Here is a 21,080-nt window from a genome sequence, read left to right on the forward strand (position 1 = left end):
ATACCATTTAATCTCAACCACCATCTTAAACTCACCTCACCAAACACTCCACCCAAATGGGTTGGGTAGGATCCAAACCATTCGGGTCAAAACTCACCCATTTAACCCCCCTTACTTAAATACCCTCCAATCTCCTCTAAATGACACCCACTTCTCTCTCAAACTCATAACCATTCTACCTTTTTTCTTCACTTCACCCCATTATATCCATAAAATAACTCCTCAACATCTATAAATGCCCTCCTCCTCTTCCCAAAAATGGCCCCCAACTTTCACTACAAAATTTCTCCCCAACTCTCTCTCTACTAACAACTATCACCTCTCTCATTAAGAAAAATCTCATCAATTCCCTCACACTAATCCTCCCCAAGTCTAATAAAAAAAAATCACATACTACACTCATCTCTCTCATCATCTCTTCTCTACTCCTTCAACCAAAAAAGAGTTGTATTTGCTTAAAATACTAAGGACTCAAGAAGACTCAAAGAAGAAGAAGAAAAGAAGAAAGAAGATACAAGGTGGGTTCAAGGCAATCCCCCCCTCTCTCTTCTACACCCTCTCCTCCTCCCTCTTCTATCACCCCTCTCCCCTTCATTTTATTTTTTAGGATGAATGAACCCCAAGGCTAAAGGTCTATAAGGGTCATTTCCATCAATGGAATGACCCTATGATCAAGCCGAAAATGAACCCCTATCTAGGGTACAAATGCACCCACGTGGCACGTTGTCTTTCACACCTTTTAAAATAAAAAATGACCGAGTTGAGTTGAGGTTACCACTCTTTAGTGGGGAGAAAAGGGTGCCTAACACCTTCCCTTTTCTCCAATCGAGCCACTTACCCCGAATCTCATTGTTTGATTAGTTTTTATCCATCGAGAGTCATCAAATACCAAAAATGTCACATTTTCTAAAAAAAATGCACATCGGGTGACCATTCACACCCACTTACAAAAATGAATGGTGGCGACTCCAAACCATTGTAGATGTGGTCATCGTAATGGCGAAATCCCGTGTCTACATAAGTATTATAATAATCTCAACAAGTAAGTTGTTTTGTTAGTAAGTTACGAGATTCAATTAGAACCAATGTGCAGGCCAGCATGTATACCCACTACTTTTTAGCTGCCATCTCTAGTTGGCATGTCTATAGAAGCCTAGAACCTATCCCAAAGAAGAGCAACCCCACGTCAGCCCGAAAACCTATTTTCCAGTTTAATCAAGCAATTCTAATCACCAACAAACAATTCTAGTGAGAGAAATGTCTTTAATGGAGCTACAAAAATGGAAAAATAAGGGGTTATGTGCAGAAATCCCCAAGATCTCACTGGCAGCACTCACAACTTTGTGATTGAAAAGTTGGCAAAGAAAGTAGGACTGGAACCATTACTTGGCGGCTGATATGAGGTATTGGTGGCATATGAGTGAAACTGGTCAGTAGTCTAGGTATCCACACTATCAAAATTTGAAAAAAATAGCAATTGAGATACTAACAATTCGGGTGATTCGATAAGCAAAAACCTCTATTCTTCTCTAGTATCCTTTTTGAAGAAAAGTGACGGCTCGTGGAGGATGTGCATTTATTATAGGGCTCTAAATAAAATTACAATCAAGAATAAATTTCTTATCCTTGTAATTGATAAGCATTTGGATGAGTTGCATGGTTCAAAGACATTTTTTCAAAGTTGGAATAGGCATCAAAATTTTGAGGAGGTCTTTACAAATTTTATAATAATAAAAAAAAAATCCCTAAAGTTATAAATGGGCCTCACATCCAAATTGAATCCATTGATTGAGAACGTGCCTTCTACAAGCCTGAGTTTTGAGTTTTTATAGATAAAGTCTGTGATCCAACAAATCTAAGTGATCCGCATTAAGTATTGGGCCCATACACCCAACAAACGGGTTAGCCCATGGTTAAATACAAAACCCATTAAAATGGGTTTAATCAATAACCAAATATCATTTAAACCGATTATGTAAAATCCGGTTCCATAGGGGGCATATTTGAAAATACCATTTTACCTTAAATCTATAAATATCAAAGCCTTCCTCATTGAGAAGGGGATCATGATCACTTTCTTTTAGAAGACAAAAGCTCTCCATCTAGAGAAGAAGAAACTCTCAAGTCCTTCTCCAATGATAAAGCAAAACTCTTCAAGAGACTCGAACTTCGATTAAAGAGAAGATCAAGCCTAAAATCCTTATCTGGAAGTCAAGAAATCATTCTCAGTCAATAAAGCGCAAAGTCTGGAGAAAAGAAAATCTACAGAAACCTCTAAGAAAATTAAGCACAAATAAAACCATCATCAAAACAACATTTTCAACCTATCATGCACGAAGCCAGAAGAGAAGAAAGCTACATACGTCATCTTTATTTTTGTACTTGACTATTAATCAGAGGAAAACACTGAGATTTGTAATCTCCTTTTCATTCAAATCAATAAAATTATTTACGATCTTATTTCACGAATCTCGAGATAGATTTGTAAAATTTGTTGTCGACAATTGGATCTATGATTATGATACCATAAAATACAGGTGCATCCAAATGATGTTGAAAAGAAGGCATTCTGCAACCATCAAGGCCATTACATGTTTTTGGTGAAATCGTCCGGTCTTATCAACATACCATCAACATTCCAAGCTTTTATGAATGAGGTACATAAAAATCATTTGAGAAAATCTGTTATAATTTTTTGTGACATAATATAAAGTTGCAATAATGGAAGACTGGTCGAAGCCTAAAACAATCAAGGTTCTATGTGGATTCCTTGGGATAACTGGTTATTATTGCAAATTTATCAAGGATTTCGATAAGATAACTGGACCGGTTACAAAGATTCTACAAAAATCATTTTAATGGATTCCACAGATGAAAAAGGTGTTTATCAAAATCAAGGAAGCTATGACTTCTGCTCCAGCGTTGACACTACTTGATTTCTTAAAAATATTGATAGAGGAGTGAGATGCCCCAGGTTCAAATTTAGGAATTGTGCTAATGCAAGAAAGGCCGATTGCTTTTTATAGTCATGCTTAACACGAAAAATATATCTTGCTTTCCACAAATGGGAAGGAAATTCTTGCACTTGTGCTTGCAGTTCAAAAATGACAGCCTTATATCTAGGGGAGATAATTTGTGATCCACACAGATCAACAAAGTCTTAAGCATTTATGGGATCTAAAACCACAATTGTTTCACAACAAAGATGGATCTACAAATTGATGGATTTGGATTTTTCATGAAGTACAATAGAGACAAGGAAAATATCGTTGCTGATGCTCTTTCCAAAAGAGAAGATGTGAGAGAAAATAATGGAGAACTTGCAATCCTTTTACAACCAATACCAACTTGGGTAGATGCAATCAAAGAAGATGTTCAAATCAATCCAATTCTCCAATGGCTAGTCATACTCATCCAAGAAGGAGAAGCTACGGGCCCATGGAAAATTCAAGATGGACTTCTCTTTTTTAAAGAGAAAATTTATTTGTCAGAAAATTCTTCTATTTTCAAAGACATAATTAGATAATTTCATAATAGCATACTGAACGGTCCATCAAATCTCTACACCATATTCGATCAACATTTTATTGTAAGGGAAAGAAGGTGAAAAATTAAAGAATTTATTCAGAATTGTGATAGTTGCCAACAAAATAGGGTTGAACATCTCTCTCCCATTGGACTGCTACAACCATTGATGATGCTTAATTAGCTATGGGAAGAAATCTCAATGGATTTCATTGATGAGTTACCAAACTCAAAGGGAAAATCTATTACATTTGTTGTAGTAGATAAGTTATTAAGATATTCTTGTTTTATTTCTATATCTCACCCTTCCACAACCATTGGAATTGTAGATATGAAGATTTTTAGTTAGGAATTTCTCCTACTACTTAAAATTTGGAGTCGCCACCATTCATTTACTCTAAGGTGTGACTGGTCGGCTAAAACATATTTTCTAGGAAAGTGACTCCCATGGTCAAAACCATTGAGATTCGGATATGGAGATTCAATTAAGAAGCGAAGAAAGTGTTAGGCACCCCATTTCCCCATCACTAGGATGGTTACCTAATGAACTTAACCATTTTAAAAGCTTTGGGAGATCATGAGATAGTATGTGGAGTTGAGGTGGAGACACGATGTTGGTTCTATGTGGGAATAATCAAATCTATTTTAAACGAACTTTTTTGTTAACGCCACCATTGTATGAAACCTTTGAGAAGTTTATTTTAGCTTAAACATGCAAGAAAAACTTTTAGAAAATAAATTTCAATGCAAATGTGGAATATGGCATACTTGAACCTAAATGCGTGAAAATTTCAACAAACTGTGTTTTCGATATACGGGTAGAAATCATTCTCAAAACCAGATCAAATTAATTTCATTTGAAGAATTTTTTTTTTCTTAGATGAAGTGGTTTTATATAAAAAAAAGAACCAACCTATTTGGAGTCCTAGTTTGAGAGTTATAACCTTGGAAAGTTATTGTGATCAACTTTTTGTCGACACAGACACATGCCTCTTCTTTAGGCTATAGATCTTAAAATATTTTATAAATTGCTTAATTCTTTGGTGAGTAGAAAGTTAATTTCAAGATTGTTCTTCTCTAATTTGAATTAGCTCAAAAAAATTTCTCGAAAGATAAAACCATTTATCCTAAGTTAGCTCACTATTTTAGGATTATCCACTATTTTTAGCAACATAATCTCAATAATGTGAGTAATGTGCTATGTGATAGAAATAGAAGAAAATACAGCATGAATGATATTATTTGTAAGAGAAATGATATGGAAAAGATGAAACAAAATTTAGTCTCATATAAGAGTATCTTCTTAGCTTCTTGCCTTATGAATGTAAGTTTTCCCCATGGTGGGGTTTTTTTTTTTAATCTTGAAGAGGGTAAAGGTGCCTATCTCTAAAAAGAGATCCCTGATTTGCTCATATGACCTTCAATGCATAAATTTTATGAAAAAAATATAGGTTCTAAATATAGGGTACCCCTCATCCATCTTTCGGTTCCATTGTTCGAAAACCATCCCTAAGCAAGGCTTGAGCGATTGATTTGGATGGAGTTGGGGGGGAGGGGGTGTTTGCACACAAAGCTTCTAAGTTATTAAAAGAAAAAAAAAATGATTAAAAGAAATAATTCCTAAGAAAATATGCCTAAATTACAATACACACTACGTTTGTTGTTTTGGCATTTTTCTTCTTCTTCAAAGACTAGAGAGATGTAGGGAACTCAAGAGAATGAGATGAGATTTTTTCAAAGTTTATAAACTAAGGAATTACTTTTTGAAAGCCTTAGGACCAAGAGATAAGGGTCCACACATCCCAAGTTACATTTATTTCAATCAAATCAAGAGTGTGAGCTCAAAAATATTCTCCCACAATGGGGGACTTGATGGTAATTTATCACTTTTTGTTTCTTACCAATCAAGATCATCAAGGATAGAATGGTAAATATCCATCAAGAACTTTCTAGAACTTCTTTGAGGGCCAAAGTCTAATTGAATAATTTTCAAAATAGCCTATGATCTCTTTTTATTTACATTAGAAAGCAAGTCTTTAATGAAAAATTTTCTATGATGGTAAGAGTAAAAATGTAAAATCCAAGTCTAAATACATAGTTAGCTTGGTAATTAACAATAAAAGGAGGGTAAAAACTGAAGGGATAATTTCAAAATAATACAGAAAATCGATTTTAAAAAAAAAAAAAATTCGATAGTCTAAAATAACCCCCCATTGCCGTTTTTAAACTATTGGATCTTGAACTCACCAATCTTAACATGATTACAAATCTAAAACAAAATGGGATAGAGATCTTTGACCAATTTCAGGATGCAAATACAAAATGTAAGAAATCCCTCCAATGTTCTTTGGATAAACACGATTAAAGAATGCTCATCTCCTTTAGATTAGACTTTTCTTCAAAGCAAGAATGAGTGAACTTCCTAATTTTTAATCCCTTGTAGAGCTTCCTAATTTTTAAATGATTATTCTTAGAAGTACATTCATTAAGAACAACAACAAAGAAAGACAAGTTAGCAATATAGGATACACAAAAAATATGCTCCCCTGTGAGTAAGTCCAAAAAGAAAATAAAATCCAATGGATGTATTTGAAAAAAAAAAAAAAAAAAAGGAAAAAAGGCAAAAAGTGCAAAAAACAAAAAAACAAAGAAAGTAAAAATTCAAAAATAAAAAACAAAATATTCAAAAAAGCAAAAAAGAGTACAAAAAAAATTCAAAAAGAAAAAAAAAGAAAAAAAAAGAAAAAAGTAATAAAAAAAGCAAAAAGAGTTTTACTTGATTTAATGAAGGGACACACAAGTCAAGGATAAGGAAAAATATCCTTAAAATCATTTCAAAACACACAAGCAAAGACATGTCAAAGAACGTAAATACAACATAATTAGAATGTGAGAAATTCTCGAAGATGAATCCAATATCACCTTACCTACCAAGTGTGGCGTAGTGGTAAGAGCTTGAGGTCTCCTAAGGGGGGCGTGCGTTCAAACCCAAGTCACATTTTTCAAAAGAAAAGGAATAGCAACATTTCACGCCATTCGAGTAATTTTTACACTTGGAATATATCCATGGACGTTCGATCATTGAAAGAACTCCTAGGTCGAACCTAGTTTTGGAAAGTTTATTCAATTTTAAATACAAAATCAATTTTTGCCAAAGTGAATGCATATTGAAATTTTCATCTTCAAATCATTTCTTTTATCAAACAGTTTCAAGAATCCTACATCGTACCACAAAACTTGTTCTTTTCAAAGCTTCGAGAGCCATACATTATGCCAAAAAGGGCAATTGTAGATACCCCATTTTTTCGTAAGTCGAGCCTAAGAGTCTTAAAAACCTTTCAAAAATAGATTTGACCTAAGGAAGTTTTCAAAAAATTTTAAAACCCAACTTTCGAGAAGTTAAATGGCCCGAAGACCATTTTTTAAAAAACATTTAAGCTTGACTGAACCTTACCTTCGATTAGGTCATATTTAATCCTGGATTGACCTTACCCACGCCAAAGGCAATTTTTTCTATGGAAGAACCTTAGGGTTGGCCAGGTCTAATTTTTGATGAATTTTTGCTTGATTGAACCTTAGGTTTAGTCAATTCTATTGGGCAATTGCTAGTCCATGAGTGCTTGAATTCTCATAAAAGAATACCTTTTAGTCTCATATTATTTTCATATCTACCCATGCTTAAAATCTCCAAATTTACCCCTACCAAGATCTATTGATAATCCTAGAATTCTCTTAAACTTGACCCTAAGTCTTATTTGGTCCCTCCCCACTTAAGGATAATTACCAACCTAACCCAAGTTTGTTAAGATTCATTAGCGTGAATTCTCACTTCTACCCTTCTAATTTTCTTCAAAATTCACATTGCTCCCATGGCATTTAATGTAAATTGACTATCTTTTAAAGCCCATGAGTACTTTGTCCTTGCTAGAGATTCTCTAGAATTTGTGCCAATTAGTTTTTATATCGATAGTTTGTTGGAGACTTTATCAAGGGAAGTGACAAAAGTTGCCAAAAACCTATCATCTAATTACATGATATTTGACTAGGTTCCCTCACAATTGATTCAAAGTCAAAGTCTTAAGACCACTCTACCCCTCCTAAATAATTTTCTAGAAATTTTTTGGTTTTTACCATCTTACTCATTGATGATCATGATTGGTGAGACGCATAGGTAAGTAAAAGACTATCAAGGCCAAGGAGAGGAGAGTAGTTGTGATTTTTCATTAAGATTTTAGTGAAATTATTGGAAACTTAAATATTTAAGACCAATTTATCTCTAAGGATCTCCCAAAATCCTATAAATAGAATACCCTTCTAAGGCAAATGGAGGAGCTCATTTTGATTCAAAATTATGCCCAAACCCTCCCTATCTCTCAAGCTCCCTATTCTTTCAAACCTCTCTCAAAATTCATAGAAGAAAAAGAAGAAAAAAACTAAGGTGGTTAAACCCTTCATGTCCCCCCTTTAATCTCCTCTTTCTTATTACCCCCTTCTTTTTATTTTAAACATTTTTCCTATTTGTAAGTTAACTTTCATGCTTTCTAATGTAATTTCTTAAATTATTTGTCTAGAAATTTGGGGAGAGAAAGTAATCGCTTCTAGAGATTATTTCTCCCAATAAGTTCTCAATAAGCTCCTTGAACGTATTAGATTATGATGTTTTACTTTTATTTACCTTCAAGTAATTTAAATTTCATAATATAGTTACTTTAAATTCTATTTAATTTTTTTACAAATTTAATTTCCTAGACTAAATGTGTATTTTCTTCTTTTCTTTGATGGCAATAGAGCTAGAGAGTTAACCCTCTTATGAAGTAATCTTCTCTTGATGAGTCCATCACATACATACACTTTACACAAGCTCAATTCTAAAATGGCTACAAGTAAAAGTATAGGTCCCTGTGGACCTATATTCAACATTTATAGCCAACAAAAACAATCCAAAAATGGATAAAAAATTTAGGCATAAGGTTTGGTTTCAACATGATTTAGTTCAATCCATGAATATCACTAAAGAACCAAACTAACAAATAAAGTTCCCAAGAGAACACATAAACTTATCTAGTAGTTTTGGGACCTTAAATGATGAAATCTAAGTAGATTTTCATCAAAATTCTTGGCTCACAAAAAAATCCAGCAAGCACCTACTTCTAGTAGAGGTTTGCTCATTACTTTAGTTTGCTTGTTTTTGATAAATAAACTATTGTTATTTTTTTTTTTTTAAATCTACAACTTCCTCTATTTTTAAAACCCCCAAAAATAAGTCTCTAATCTCACATTTGATTAACAATTGATAAGTATCTTACGATGGGAGGGACAAGGTGCCTAACACTCTCCTTGTCCCTCAACCGAACTTCCTTACCTTAGATTCTCAAGGTAGACCTCTCCCCCTTATCTTTGAATATATGAGTCACTACAGGTCAAAGAAGATAAATTTCAAAATCTTTTTAATAATGTCCATTTACACCTTAATTGAATGGTGATGACTCCTAAACCCGTGTAAATGAAATCAAAACCCCAAAGGTTTTGAAGCTCACGTATCTAGAACTACCATTAATCATACCAATTACAACCATTTATTCTATCAATAACCATCCATAACCATTTATCTTATCAATTACAACCATTTATCCTACCGATATCATTTACAATCATCCATTTTACTAATAACCATCCACAACCACTTATTCTATTTAACTCCATTTTTTTTTAATTTCTATAAATTTAATATTTTTATCATGAATATTCATATTCAAACACACTATACTGAGTAATTTAAAAAAAGTCATTTTGAAAGGGGACGTTGATGAATCTTCATTCAATGAAGATCAAAGAACAAATATGGTGCAATTTCTTACATCAAAGTTCTACGAAAACACACAACAAGACAATCAACAAAGGCATGTTGGTTCTTCAAAAGGTCAATGACACGTATATCGTGTTAGAAACTCTGACAATGAGTGATAAATTAAAAATTATTTTGTTGATAATCCTATTTACCCAACGAATATTTTTCAAAGGTATTTTCGAATATGTCATCTACTATTTATTTGTATCTTAAATTCTATACAACAACATGATGACTATTTCATCCCAAAAAAAAAAATGATGTCATCGAAAATGTTAGGTTATCCGATCTAAGAAAAATGACTGCGACAATCAAGATTCTTGCTTACGACATGCCTATAAATGTTGTAGATGAGTATGTAAGAATTTTTAAAAGTACAACAATTAAGTCTTTAAAGAGATTTTGTCGAGTGATCGTCTCAATTTTTGAAGAATATATGAAATCACCAACAAAGGTAGATATTTCTAGACTTCTACAAAATGGGGAGAAACATGGGTTTCCAGGAATGTTGGGAAGTTTGGATTGCATGCACTGAAAATAAAAAAATTATCCTAAGTTAAGATCATTACACGTGTTTATGAGTTGCCAACAACTGGATCTTGAGTGATATTTAACCAAGTATAGCAAATTGTTCTATCTTGAACTGTCGTAAATGTTTTTCCCTATTTGTTGAAGTGCTGATTTTCTTCTATATTGTTGTAAAAAAAAATTAAAATTCAAGAGAAAGTAGAATACAAGAAAAAATGAAATACAAGGGAAAATAGACCAAAAGAAAAATTAGAACAAAAGGGAAATCTTCAATTGTATAGTGTATTTATAATATAATTTTTATTGAAATATTTTGAGGTAAATTGATAAAATATATCAAAAATCAAATTTATAACCATTGGGGACATGTATGTAAATAAATTTATCCTTTTGTAGTTGTTGTAGTGTGGTCAAAGATGTTGGAAAAATTCTAAAATTTTGACTATTCAAAACTTTTAATTATCGATGGTAATATTGTAATAAAAAATGTCTTGGCAGTGATCATCTCAAAATTTGAGATCTTTCAATTGTAATGCTATATTTGAGACGATTTTTTAACTATGTTATATTTAACACGCCATTTGAGACAAGACTTGGAGATATTATTTTGTGAACTATGCTAATTTTGGAATTGTAAGGCCTATATGGCATGGCGTTGGAGACGCTCTTAGTCATGTAGGATATGATTGTTTCTTTTTAGTTTTGAATAAATTTTTGAAGAGTTTTGTGCTCTTTCCAAATCAGTTGAGTACAAACTAAGTGAAAATTTTCGAGTCAGAAAATCATTAGCAATTTTTAAAGAGTGCTAATTTTATAACTCAACTTGATAGGGTAACCCAAAAACTCACTAAGGTGGCGAGTGCAAGAACCATAGATTGTTTTCCCTTTGGATATACAACTGCACATGTTTATGGGGATGTGCAATTGTGTAACTTGAGGGGAAAATATACGATTCTTGCAAGGTACACGTCAGTTGAGTATTTGAGTCACGTTGTCAAGTTGAGTTACAAAATCATTACATATTTTTTGAATCCTGATAAAATGACGCTCTTTTTTATATGCTATCTAACTTGGCAGTTCACAGAACCATAAATCTTTGTTCTTGTGTATCTCAAAGCAAAGGATCTACGATTTTGAGAAGGGAGTGTATAAAGAACGTCAAATTATCATGACTAAATATTTCTCTGTTTGTTAGATGAAGTTCCTATTTTTGTGAGTTATTAGTAGTGATCCAAGTCTTGTGAATATTACCATTGTAAACAATATATTTAGGAAGTTATCTCAATAAAGAAGTAAGGCATGAATTATTCAAATACTTATGTGTAAAACCGGAGTATAAGGATTCCCTCGAAACATCTAATCCTCTTTATTTTTCCGTAATTATCTACATGTCCTACATGGGTAAAGATTGAGGTAGCTTGGCTATAACACCAAACCAAATGCACTCTTGTTCTAGTATACTTAAGCCATGTATCCATTCAATTACTAGTAGGTCTGAGCCCTGAAACAATATACACTTGGATACTATTTCAATTAAAGGCTCAATATATTGGATTTGGGCTTGATTTGATGCCTACTGGTTAAAAGACTAAGAATAAGTTTCAATAATTTAGGCCACCAAATTAAAAAGATAACAATATTATTTCTTTATTTTATTATGTCTAGAAGAATTATATTAATTTATGGTTGCTGTAGTGGTTAACATGCATTAAGTAATAGTTGGAATAGACGACGTGAATCGTGTTTGATTGCTTAATTCTATTCCTTGGAATTTTGGTTTCCCTTTGATAACTTCAACTTGCACCATAGTGCTCTTTCTCAAATTTTTGAATCTCTCTTTTAAAACCTGTAATGTGTTCGAAGTACTTGTAGTGGTTTTTTTGTTCACTAACACCTCGAGATAAATAATATACTAACCTTGCACCAGTGTAGTACCTACCAAAGAGATTTTGATGTCAAAGTTAAGTTCAAAGTTTTATTTCAATTAATCCGAGAATCGAACCAAATTGATTAGTTCTCCATTTTTGTAACTCAGAATTGAACCACAATTTGTTCCAAACCACTCCAAAGCTATCGGTTTGATTTGGTACTCGATTTGAACTGGACCAAGTTGCACCCCTACTCACAATGCTCTTTCGTGGTTTTTCAATTTGGATGGTTTTACTTTCATTGGGTGATTTGCATCTGCTTTGAGAAGATTTTCACTAGATAATTAAAATAATGTTATTTAGATGAGAGCTGCTATTGGCATCCCAAATTCTACTTATACACCCAAATTTCTTAAATTGTTTATCACACCCAATAATTAAAGATTAAAACACACCATTCAAACATTACAAAATATTATAACATCATACAAACAATTTCAACCATTGTTTACCATTATTATTACACTAATATAAAATCTTAAATTCAAAAAATAAAAAATCTAGCAAAAGAAAAAAAAAACGAGAGAGAGCTATTGGCACCCCAACTTTTACTTATTCTCAATCATTTACTTATTTTCTTTATTTTATTTGAGGTGTAATTGTAAGAGTTGGGGTGCCAATGGAAGCTCTTTATTATATTTAGGGACGGCGTTGATTTCTTGGGATTTCCCCTAACAAACAACTATTCTTGGTTGAGGAGTGTACACATTCACATATAAATGCAGAAATGAATTTATAGCTAGTGAAGAAGAGAGGAATGATAAGAGACATGAATACATTATATTTATTGATGGGGTTCGTCACTAAGTTCGACAACTACGTGCTTGAGCTCTGAAGAGTTGATCTAACCTCTTAGGCCATTTTCTAATCTCTCTTTTTTTTTTTTTTTTTTTTTGTTGTTGGAGAAATTCCATTTAAATGAAAAAGTCAATAAACTCTAAGAGGAACAAAACTGATCTCCAATAATTGAGAATTAATAGTAACTTCCCACTTCAATCAACAAAATTGATAAATTCTAATTTAAATTTTGAATCATAAATGTCGCACATTTGACTAACTCAGCTTTCAAATTACGGCCCCAACAAATAAATCTGAATCAAATTTTGAGTCATGAACGTTACATATTATTTCGATTTTTTCCTCCTATACCAAATTGAAAATTGATTGGTACAAAGCAAACTGACTCATGATTCAATTCAAGTTGAGTTCATTGAAACAATGGACTTATATCATGGTTTTTAAACTCGTCCGAGACCGAGACGTATCGTATGAGTTAACTCAGTATGAGAGTTGAACGAGACCAACTCACAAAGTCATTTTTTGACTGAGATTTACGAGTCACAGTTCAATTTATTGATTTGTCTCACGAGATGTCTCAAACGTATCGAAAAACTTGTTCGAGATGACTCGGTATCGAAACTGAACGAGACAAGACAAAATACAGAGTTTAAATATCATGACTTACATACCCTCAAATATTAAATTTCTACACTTTTTTATTTTTTTATTTTGTCAATATTAGACCTATCCTTGAGTTTTCAAACTCATGAAATGTTCCCTTGACCCAAGCCTTCCAATTTGGGACTACCATAAATGACCTAAATGCCCTCTATCAAATTACCTCTACAAACAAATCGGTTTCGTTCTAGAGTTACAAACCACGAACCCAAATTTCGGACAAATCAGGTAAAATAGCTTTATACCATAAGTAGCCAATGAAGAACCTGAATCCGAATTTCTAGAGTCAAGTCAGAAAGCCTTCCTTATCAGGAATATAACACGTGACCTCATCTAGAAGCAAATGTTCGTGTTTATTTTATTTTTCTCTTTATTTATGCAAATATTTGTCTTAGTCTAAGTGATGAAATTCACTTCGTCACCCACGTGAAAAGATGACAAGAGAAGCCCGTAGTCGTGAACAAAACCGTAATGCTGCCACGTATTACGGCCCATTGTTTTTTTTTTTTTTTTAATTTCAATACAAAATGTTTGATGGACAAATCTTGACCGTCAGATCACATGCAAATATAGAAAAGATCCACAAAAATGTCAAATAATTACACACCATTAACGGCATGGTTAATGGAGGCATCACTTTCACCAACCGAAATCATAGACAGGTAAATTGAATTTCCTCGAAATGCGGGTCAAGTTATTGATGGACCAAAATATGTAAAAATCATGGGCCCACCAAACCGTCCACCAACCAAACTCGGACCCACCATACAGACTCGACCGTTTAAGTAACTGCTCTCTATTTGTTCTCCTTCCATGCAACTATTATGGTTGAAAATGAAAGAAAAACAGAAAAATGTGTCGTAACCGATGGTTTGAATCATCAAAACAAAACTTCGATTTGATAATTATTCGGTGGGATTTGATTTGGGATAAAATTAGGAAAGTTTCCTAAAAAGTTTGACAAAATTTCAGAAAAATATGCAAAAGATGTTGGAAAAAAGACATAATTTTGAGGACCATATTGTATGATTAATTGATAAATCATTGATTCGTCGATTTAATTAGTTGGCTAATCCTTCACGAGAATTTTATGAATCTTTTAAATAAAATTCGTAGAATTTTGTGACTATTCTATGACACAAAATAATCTATGTTATAGTAAGAGAATTTTCTAAAATTTCATAAATTCATTTAATAACGGATCAACTGACTAAATCCGCAAATTATTCATCAAAATTTTATTTTCTTCAAATTCCAAGCACAATATAAGGTTTTTAGTGAGGTTGAAGATGAGGGATTGTGGAAAGAAACCCTATAACATCATTTGTTTAATCCCCCAATAAAAATTCAATTTTTTTTTTACAAAACTTTCCTAACAGTTGAATCATCGAACTGACATAATGTGAAAAAAAAAAAAAAAAAAAAACATATATTTGAAGGTCTGAGGCCGTTGAATTTTTCATTGTCAAATTTTTTTTTTTTTTCGATTGATCGAAACCGTCAAATCAATGGAGGATAAGAGAAATTTGATGGCTTTAAGCTGTCGAATTGGGGAACATAAAAATTTTCAATGGTTATAAACCGCCGAAATTCAATTTCTAAAATTTATAGGTTTTGCCCATTTAATTTTCTTGTCAAAATTTTCAGTTTTCACATAATACGAACCCGATGAATAATTGCCCATCGGTGTGCAAGGACTACATAACGAAGGGCTGAGATGCATGGCTGGATATTCCTAATAAAATGGATCCCTAGAAAAGTTATATTGTACCTAAAGAGACCAGCATTGGTGTGTAGGAAATACAATATTATATAAAAAATATTTATTTTTAAAGTCAAAGTTTATGACTTAATAAGCTAAGTTCAGGTAATGACATGAGGGACAATACAAGATTCTCAAATCATTCCCCATAGACTAAAAGGATTCTTCTAACCGTCGGATGAATGTTTAGATAATAAATAAATAAATAAAATCTAAAAATATCAAAATAAATCTATAAAATTGTCTTTTACTGGAATTTAAATAAAAGTAATTTAATTATGAGAGTATGAATAAGATATTTATGTTTAAATAATAATAATAGTACTTATTGATTATGGAATGATATAAGCAAAACATGGTAATTAAAATAATTTATTAATTTTATTCTTAAATTGTATGTAATCTACTAAATCTATGAATTTATTAGTCAAATCTAAAGGATTCTTATGATGTAATTAGGAAGACTTTTAGAAACTAATAAGAGACTCTGATGGTAATATAATATAATTAATATTACTTGTTGAAAAATAAAATTGTTCTTTTTTCACAAATTAAAGAAGAAAAAAAATCCTAAATTAATGGGTTTGATAAAAAAAGTCACGTAGAGAATCTTTCCAAAATTTAAAAAGTTAATTAATTCTTATCTCAAGGACAATGGTGCATAGAAAGACTACATACGTACTCTCTAATTTCTCTATAAATACCAGTTCAATTTTCTCTCAAACACATCAACACAGCTAAATTATAACTAGTTTAGTAGTGAACATGGCTTTCCTACTTCATCAAACTTCATCTTTTTTCTTCTTTTCTCTTGTGGGTCTTATCTTTTTCATGCACTCCTGCTCATGCTTCAATCCTAAACTCTTAAATGTCTCAAAGATTGCTTCGGATTGGTCATCGGCTGGAGCGACGTGGTATGGCAGCGCTGATGGTGCAGGAAGTGATGGTAAGAGAAATTAATTAAAGAGAGTAACATATAAATGTATTAATAAAAGTTATATATATACAGATATATTAAGAAAATTATATATATATATATATGTTTGTATGTGTAGGTGGAGCTTGTGGGTATGGTGATGCTGTAGGGAAAGCTCCTTTCTCTTCCTTGGTATCAGCTGGAGGCCCTTCTCTCTTTAAATCAGGAAAAGGGTGTGGGGCTTGTTATCAGGTGAAACACATTCTATAATAATATGTTCTTACACCATCATCATTGAAGCTTTATTCTAAAAAAATTAAATTGGGTCAGCTAATAAAGTTTAGTTTCTCCATGCAATTTTGTCTAGAGTCATGTCTCATGTTATTTCAAATGTACGTCTCCGTACCCACTTTCGTTATTTTAATTCACGTACTTTCTTTTGATTTTCCTTTTATTTCTTTATAACTTAATTTCAACTTGTATATGTATGTAGATATCTTATTTTGTACGTCAATTTCTAGACCGTAAAATTAGGTGGCAACTCCAATTTAATTTATGTATTAAAAAGGATCATATATCCAACTTTATCTATCAACAACGGAAATAAAAACCCAAGATATGTCCAACAGGAGATATAGTTGCCACATGGCTGAACAATATGTAATTTGGAACATATGTACATAGTCTAATAATAGATAGATAAGGATGATGAATTACATTTAATGTATCAAGTATGATTGAATTTTTTTCAATATTAGGTGAAATGTACGAGTAATGCGGCATGTTCCGGAGAACCAGTGAATGTAGTGATAACGGACGAGTGCCCCGGGGGTCCATGTCTCGCAGAATCGGCTCATTTTGATTTAAGTGGGACTGCATTTGGGGCCATGGCAAAGTCTGGTCAAGGTGATCAATTACGAAATGCTGGAGTGTTGCAAATACAGTATCAAAGGTGGGTATTTGATCTTAAATTAAGGAAAATTTCCATCAAATGGTTGGTATCTGTTGACATATTTTTGATACATACCCATGGGGCCACATGAAGATGAGTCAATGATTTATTCCTGCTAATTACATAGAAGTCAAGTCAATTGTAGAAAAAAGACATTGGTGGTAAAGAAAGTCCTAAAATTCAGACTTGACTCACTTTAATGGTTATGACACCATAATAGAAATTGAACACTAAATATTGCTTTGATCACAAGTCTGACTCGACTCAAATTGTTAAATCGAATCAACTTGTTAAACCAGTTGAGTCAGCTCAAAAATGCACCAAGACGGGACAGAAACTCGACCAAGTTATATAAAAAATAATTTTGTGGAAAACAAAAAATTAAAAAATATTTTATTTATTTTAAAATTAATAAAATTTTATTTGAGTCATCCAAGACGACTCACAAGTTTTTGAGTTGATTCGAGACTGAGTTATGTATTTTTAAACCTATAATTTGAATCATATATATAGTTTTAAAACTCTTTGAATCAAATTGAAACTCATCCGAGTTTAATCAACTTGGTTGGATTTTGTGGTAATTTGGCATGAACTCGATAGAATCAACTCATTGAGTCAATTTGGCAAATAATCAATTCAGCTCGAAAATAATGCACTAAAGTCAAGACCGAAACTGGACTGAATTATTTGGTTATATATATATATATATAATATTCTATTGGAGATCAAACAAAAAAATTTCATTTATTAAATGATATAAAAATAAAAGTAAAACCACTTTTGATGATTCATTAATTAGATCAAAATATTTGTATTTGACTCGATCGAGTTGGCTCACAAGTATTTGAATGACGAGTGAAGTTTTATTTGAATATTTATTATTATATTCATGGTTTTGCAGGGTTAACTGTAATTATCCAGGGATGACAATAGCGTTCCACGTGGACTCGGGGTCGAACCCAAACTATTTTGCCGTATTAGTTGAATATGAAGATGGAGATGGTGAGCTTGCAAGTGTGAGTTTAAAGGAGGCTTTGGACTCAAGTATGTGGATGTCGATGCAGCAATCCTGGGGTGCCGTCTGGAAACTGAACGCTGGGTCTGAGTTGAGACCACCATTTTCTATACAGTTGAAGACACTTGAATCAGGAGACACTCTAGTGGCAAACAATGTGATTCCTGCTGGGTGGAAGCCTGGCTCTACTTATAGATCATTTGTTAATTTTAAAAACTAGATAGCATCAGTAATCACTAATATATGTGTATTATTAGACTATCATCCATGCTTAGTTGTGTTTTGTGGTCAACGTATTTGACCTTTGTTTGACTTCTTACATGAAGTCTATATAAGTAAAATTAATACATATTAATTAGCTTTAAAATATTTCTGTTTAATTTGGTAAGACTTGACATTTTATTTGGATTGGGGGGTTGTGAGCTCCATGGTCAGGGATCAACCAAGTTAGATTTGTCCCCGGCCAGCACTAGATGAAAAAATGGGTGAATTCGGTGCTTAATTAGATCCATCGAGTTTGGCTAAATTCGAAAGACCTTGACGTCGAATTTACCCCTATTTTTCAGATAAAATAATTACAAGTGATTTTACCCAAATTCTCAATTGGATGAAAAAAAAATGTATCCACACATGAAGAACTGCTTGGGTCAGATAAGGTGGGTAAGTCTACCTATTATCCAACCTTATTGTCAATCCCACCACCAAGAACTCTTATCTTTTTCTACCAAAATCAGTCGGACTACAAGTCAGAAGAGAAGAAACCAACAACACCATCAAATTAAAGATTTAGAAACACATAGGCAATCTCTCATCTTCCTCCACATTAATTACTATTAACAGTCTATTAAGTGGTGGGACAAACATAAGATGTTAAGATGGGATGATTTTTTTTTGCCACGTGGGAGTTAACATATTCAAATAAAATTAAAAAAGAGTTACTATTTCCACACCAGCTTTTATTAACGCCACACCAATTGTGTGTAATTTTTTTTTTTTTTTTTGGTAATTTACATAGGAATTGGTGTGGCAATAGCAGCTCTCTTAAAAAATTACCTTCAAGCTCTCATCTTCCACATTAATTACTAACACTCTATTAAGTGGTGGGACAAACACGGGGGAGACTATAACGGTGAAGTGGAGATGACAAGTTTTGGAGAGAAGAAGAGTGGTTAGAAGTTAAAGAAAAGCGTATTTATGTCATTTCTTATTAGTCCGTGAGGAAAGATCCAAGTCAAAAGGTAATGTCTTCAGTTAAAAACGTGAGGTAAATCAAATATTTACAAAAATAACTACCAGCCCACTGACCTCGGTCTTCTCCAATAGTCTAAGGCAAAATGACCTCATTACCCTCAAAAAAATTCTTTGAATTCTCTTCTCAAAACAAGTCATCTTCAACTTCTTGGATAAAACAATTTACCCTAGTTTTCAACTTTACAATTAATCAATTTTAACCTTCAATTCTAAAGAACAAGATAGGATTTTTGAATTAGAAGATTATGAGATTTTTTAATGTAAAATTTTAAGATTTTCTACAAGGGATAAGATGAAGTTCAAAACGATGGATTGATGATGAAATTGATAAATTAAAATTAATTTACTATAGAGGTTGAAGAGCTTAATGATGACTGGTTTAAAGAAAAAAAATTAAGCATCACTTCACATGTGAAGAATTTTATAAAGGTTTTTTTTTAAGTAAGGGGGGGGGGGGGGGGGGGGGGGGTGTTGGCACAACCAGCAACGAGGTCAAAATGGGTGTGTCATCAATTTAAAAACATAGGTGGAATATCTCAAATATTCATCAAAGGGTGGAGGACCCAAAAAATTGGGGAGTGGGCAGCAAAATAGAAGGGGAGGGGCAAGCACGATCAAAGGGCTATCTCATCAACTTAAAAATGAATATCTTAAATTATCACCAAAATATCTGAGGGTATTTAAATTAGATACAAAATTATGGTGAGGGATGCCCCCAGTCCCTTCTGCTCCGCCACTATGTGGCATTATGTAAGTTTGTTTAGGAAGAGAGTTAACATATTCAAATAAAACTAAAAAATTATCTCCATTTTATTATTATTTTTTTGTTTAAATTATTATAAAGCTTAAAAGAAGGTGGAGTAGAATTGGTTCAGCACAAAATTTGGATTCCAAAATTGCCCCCACATTAATCAAGGTAATTTTGATGAGAAAATTTCAGCCCACAGTCCAAGAATAGTTTTCAAAATTATAAAAATATTCTTCTTTATAATGTTTAGACATCCTAATTTGATTGAACAAGTCTGAGAGCTCATGCAAATCCAATATCGAGAGAATTTTAATAATCAAAAAGCAGACCCCACTTACACCAATCAAGAGTGATCAACTGACAATCAAAAATTTGATATTCTGGTTGGCCATATGGACCAAACAACCAAACAACCAAACATAGCTTTGCCTGGCTGTTTGGTACATATGGCCAAGCCATTTGTTATACTACCTTTTCCAAATAATATGTATAGGTTTAAATTGCACTGGCCTTATCTCAAGTAAGGCCATACATAATTTCTTCTGACCATACTTAACATACATCCAATTCTGTTAGGCAATTAGAGATCCCATATATGTGTACGAGATTCTCAACAGAAAAAATAACTTCATCAACCCCTTTAAATAAGATTTTCCCTCACTTAATTTCATTTTTATTCATGCCTTAAACCCCCCCTAATTTTCCCTCACCTAAGACCCTTTGGTAATCAATCATCTACTTCACCTAAACTTGATCCAAAGTCTTGCTTGGTCTCCACTTAAGGTCAATTACCTCTTCTAGCTTTGGTTTGTTAAGATACATTAGGAAGGCTTCACCATTTTACCATTTTCAATATTTTTCAAAATTCAAAAGAATTTCATGGCATTTAAGGTAGATTGACTCAGTTTTAGGATTTATAATCATTATATCCAATTTCAAGAAGTCTCCAGAATTTGTGCCCAATGACCTTTGTATCTCTAATTTGTTAGAGACTCTATTAAGGGAAATGACCAAAAAGGATAAAAAATAAAAAATAAAAACTATCACCTATTTACATGGCACTTGACTTGGTTATCTCAGATTTGGCTCAAAGTTTAAGTTCTAGGACCATTGTACCCTTGTTTAACGAATTCTCTAAAATCTATTAAC

General features: G+C 32.6%; 1 protein-coding gene across 1 annotated transcript; it reads left to right on the top strand.

Moving 5' to 3' along the window:
- Positions 1-15,792: 15,792 nt before the first annotated feature.
- On the top strand, positions 15,793-18,229 carry LOC147393426 (expansin-B15-like). Its single transcript, XM_086456329.1, has 4 exons — positions 15,793-15,995; positions 16,105-16,217; positions 16,724-16,917; positions 17,819-18,229. Exons 1-4 carry the CDS (start codon positions 15,815-15,817, stop codon positions 18,150-18,152), a joined length of 822 nt encoding a protein of 273 aa, XP_086312455.1. The 5' UTR covers positions 15,793-15,814; the 3' UTR covers positions 18,153-18,229.
- The last annotated feature ends 2,851 nt before the right edge of the window (positions 18,230-21,080 follow it).

The sequence above is a fragment of the Akebia trifoliata genome, chromosome 10 (genome assembly GCF_017979445.1).
Source record: "Akebia trifoliata isolate Shusen 1 chromosome 10, ASM1797944v1, whole genome shotgun sequence".
Taxonomy (NCBI): Eukaryota; Viridiplantae; Streptophyta; class Magnoliopsida; order Ranunculales; family Lardizabalaceae; genus Akebia; species Akebia trifoliata.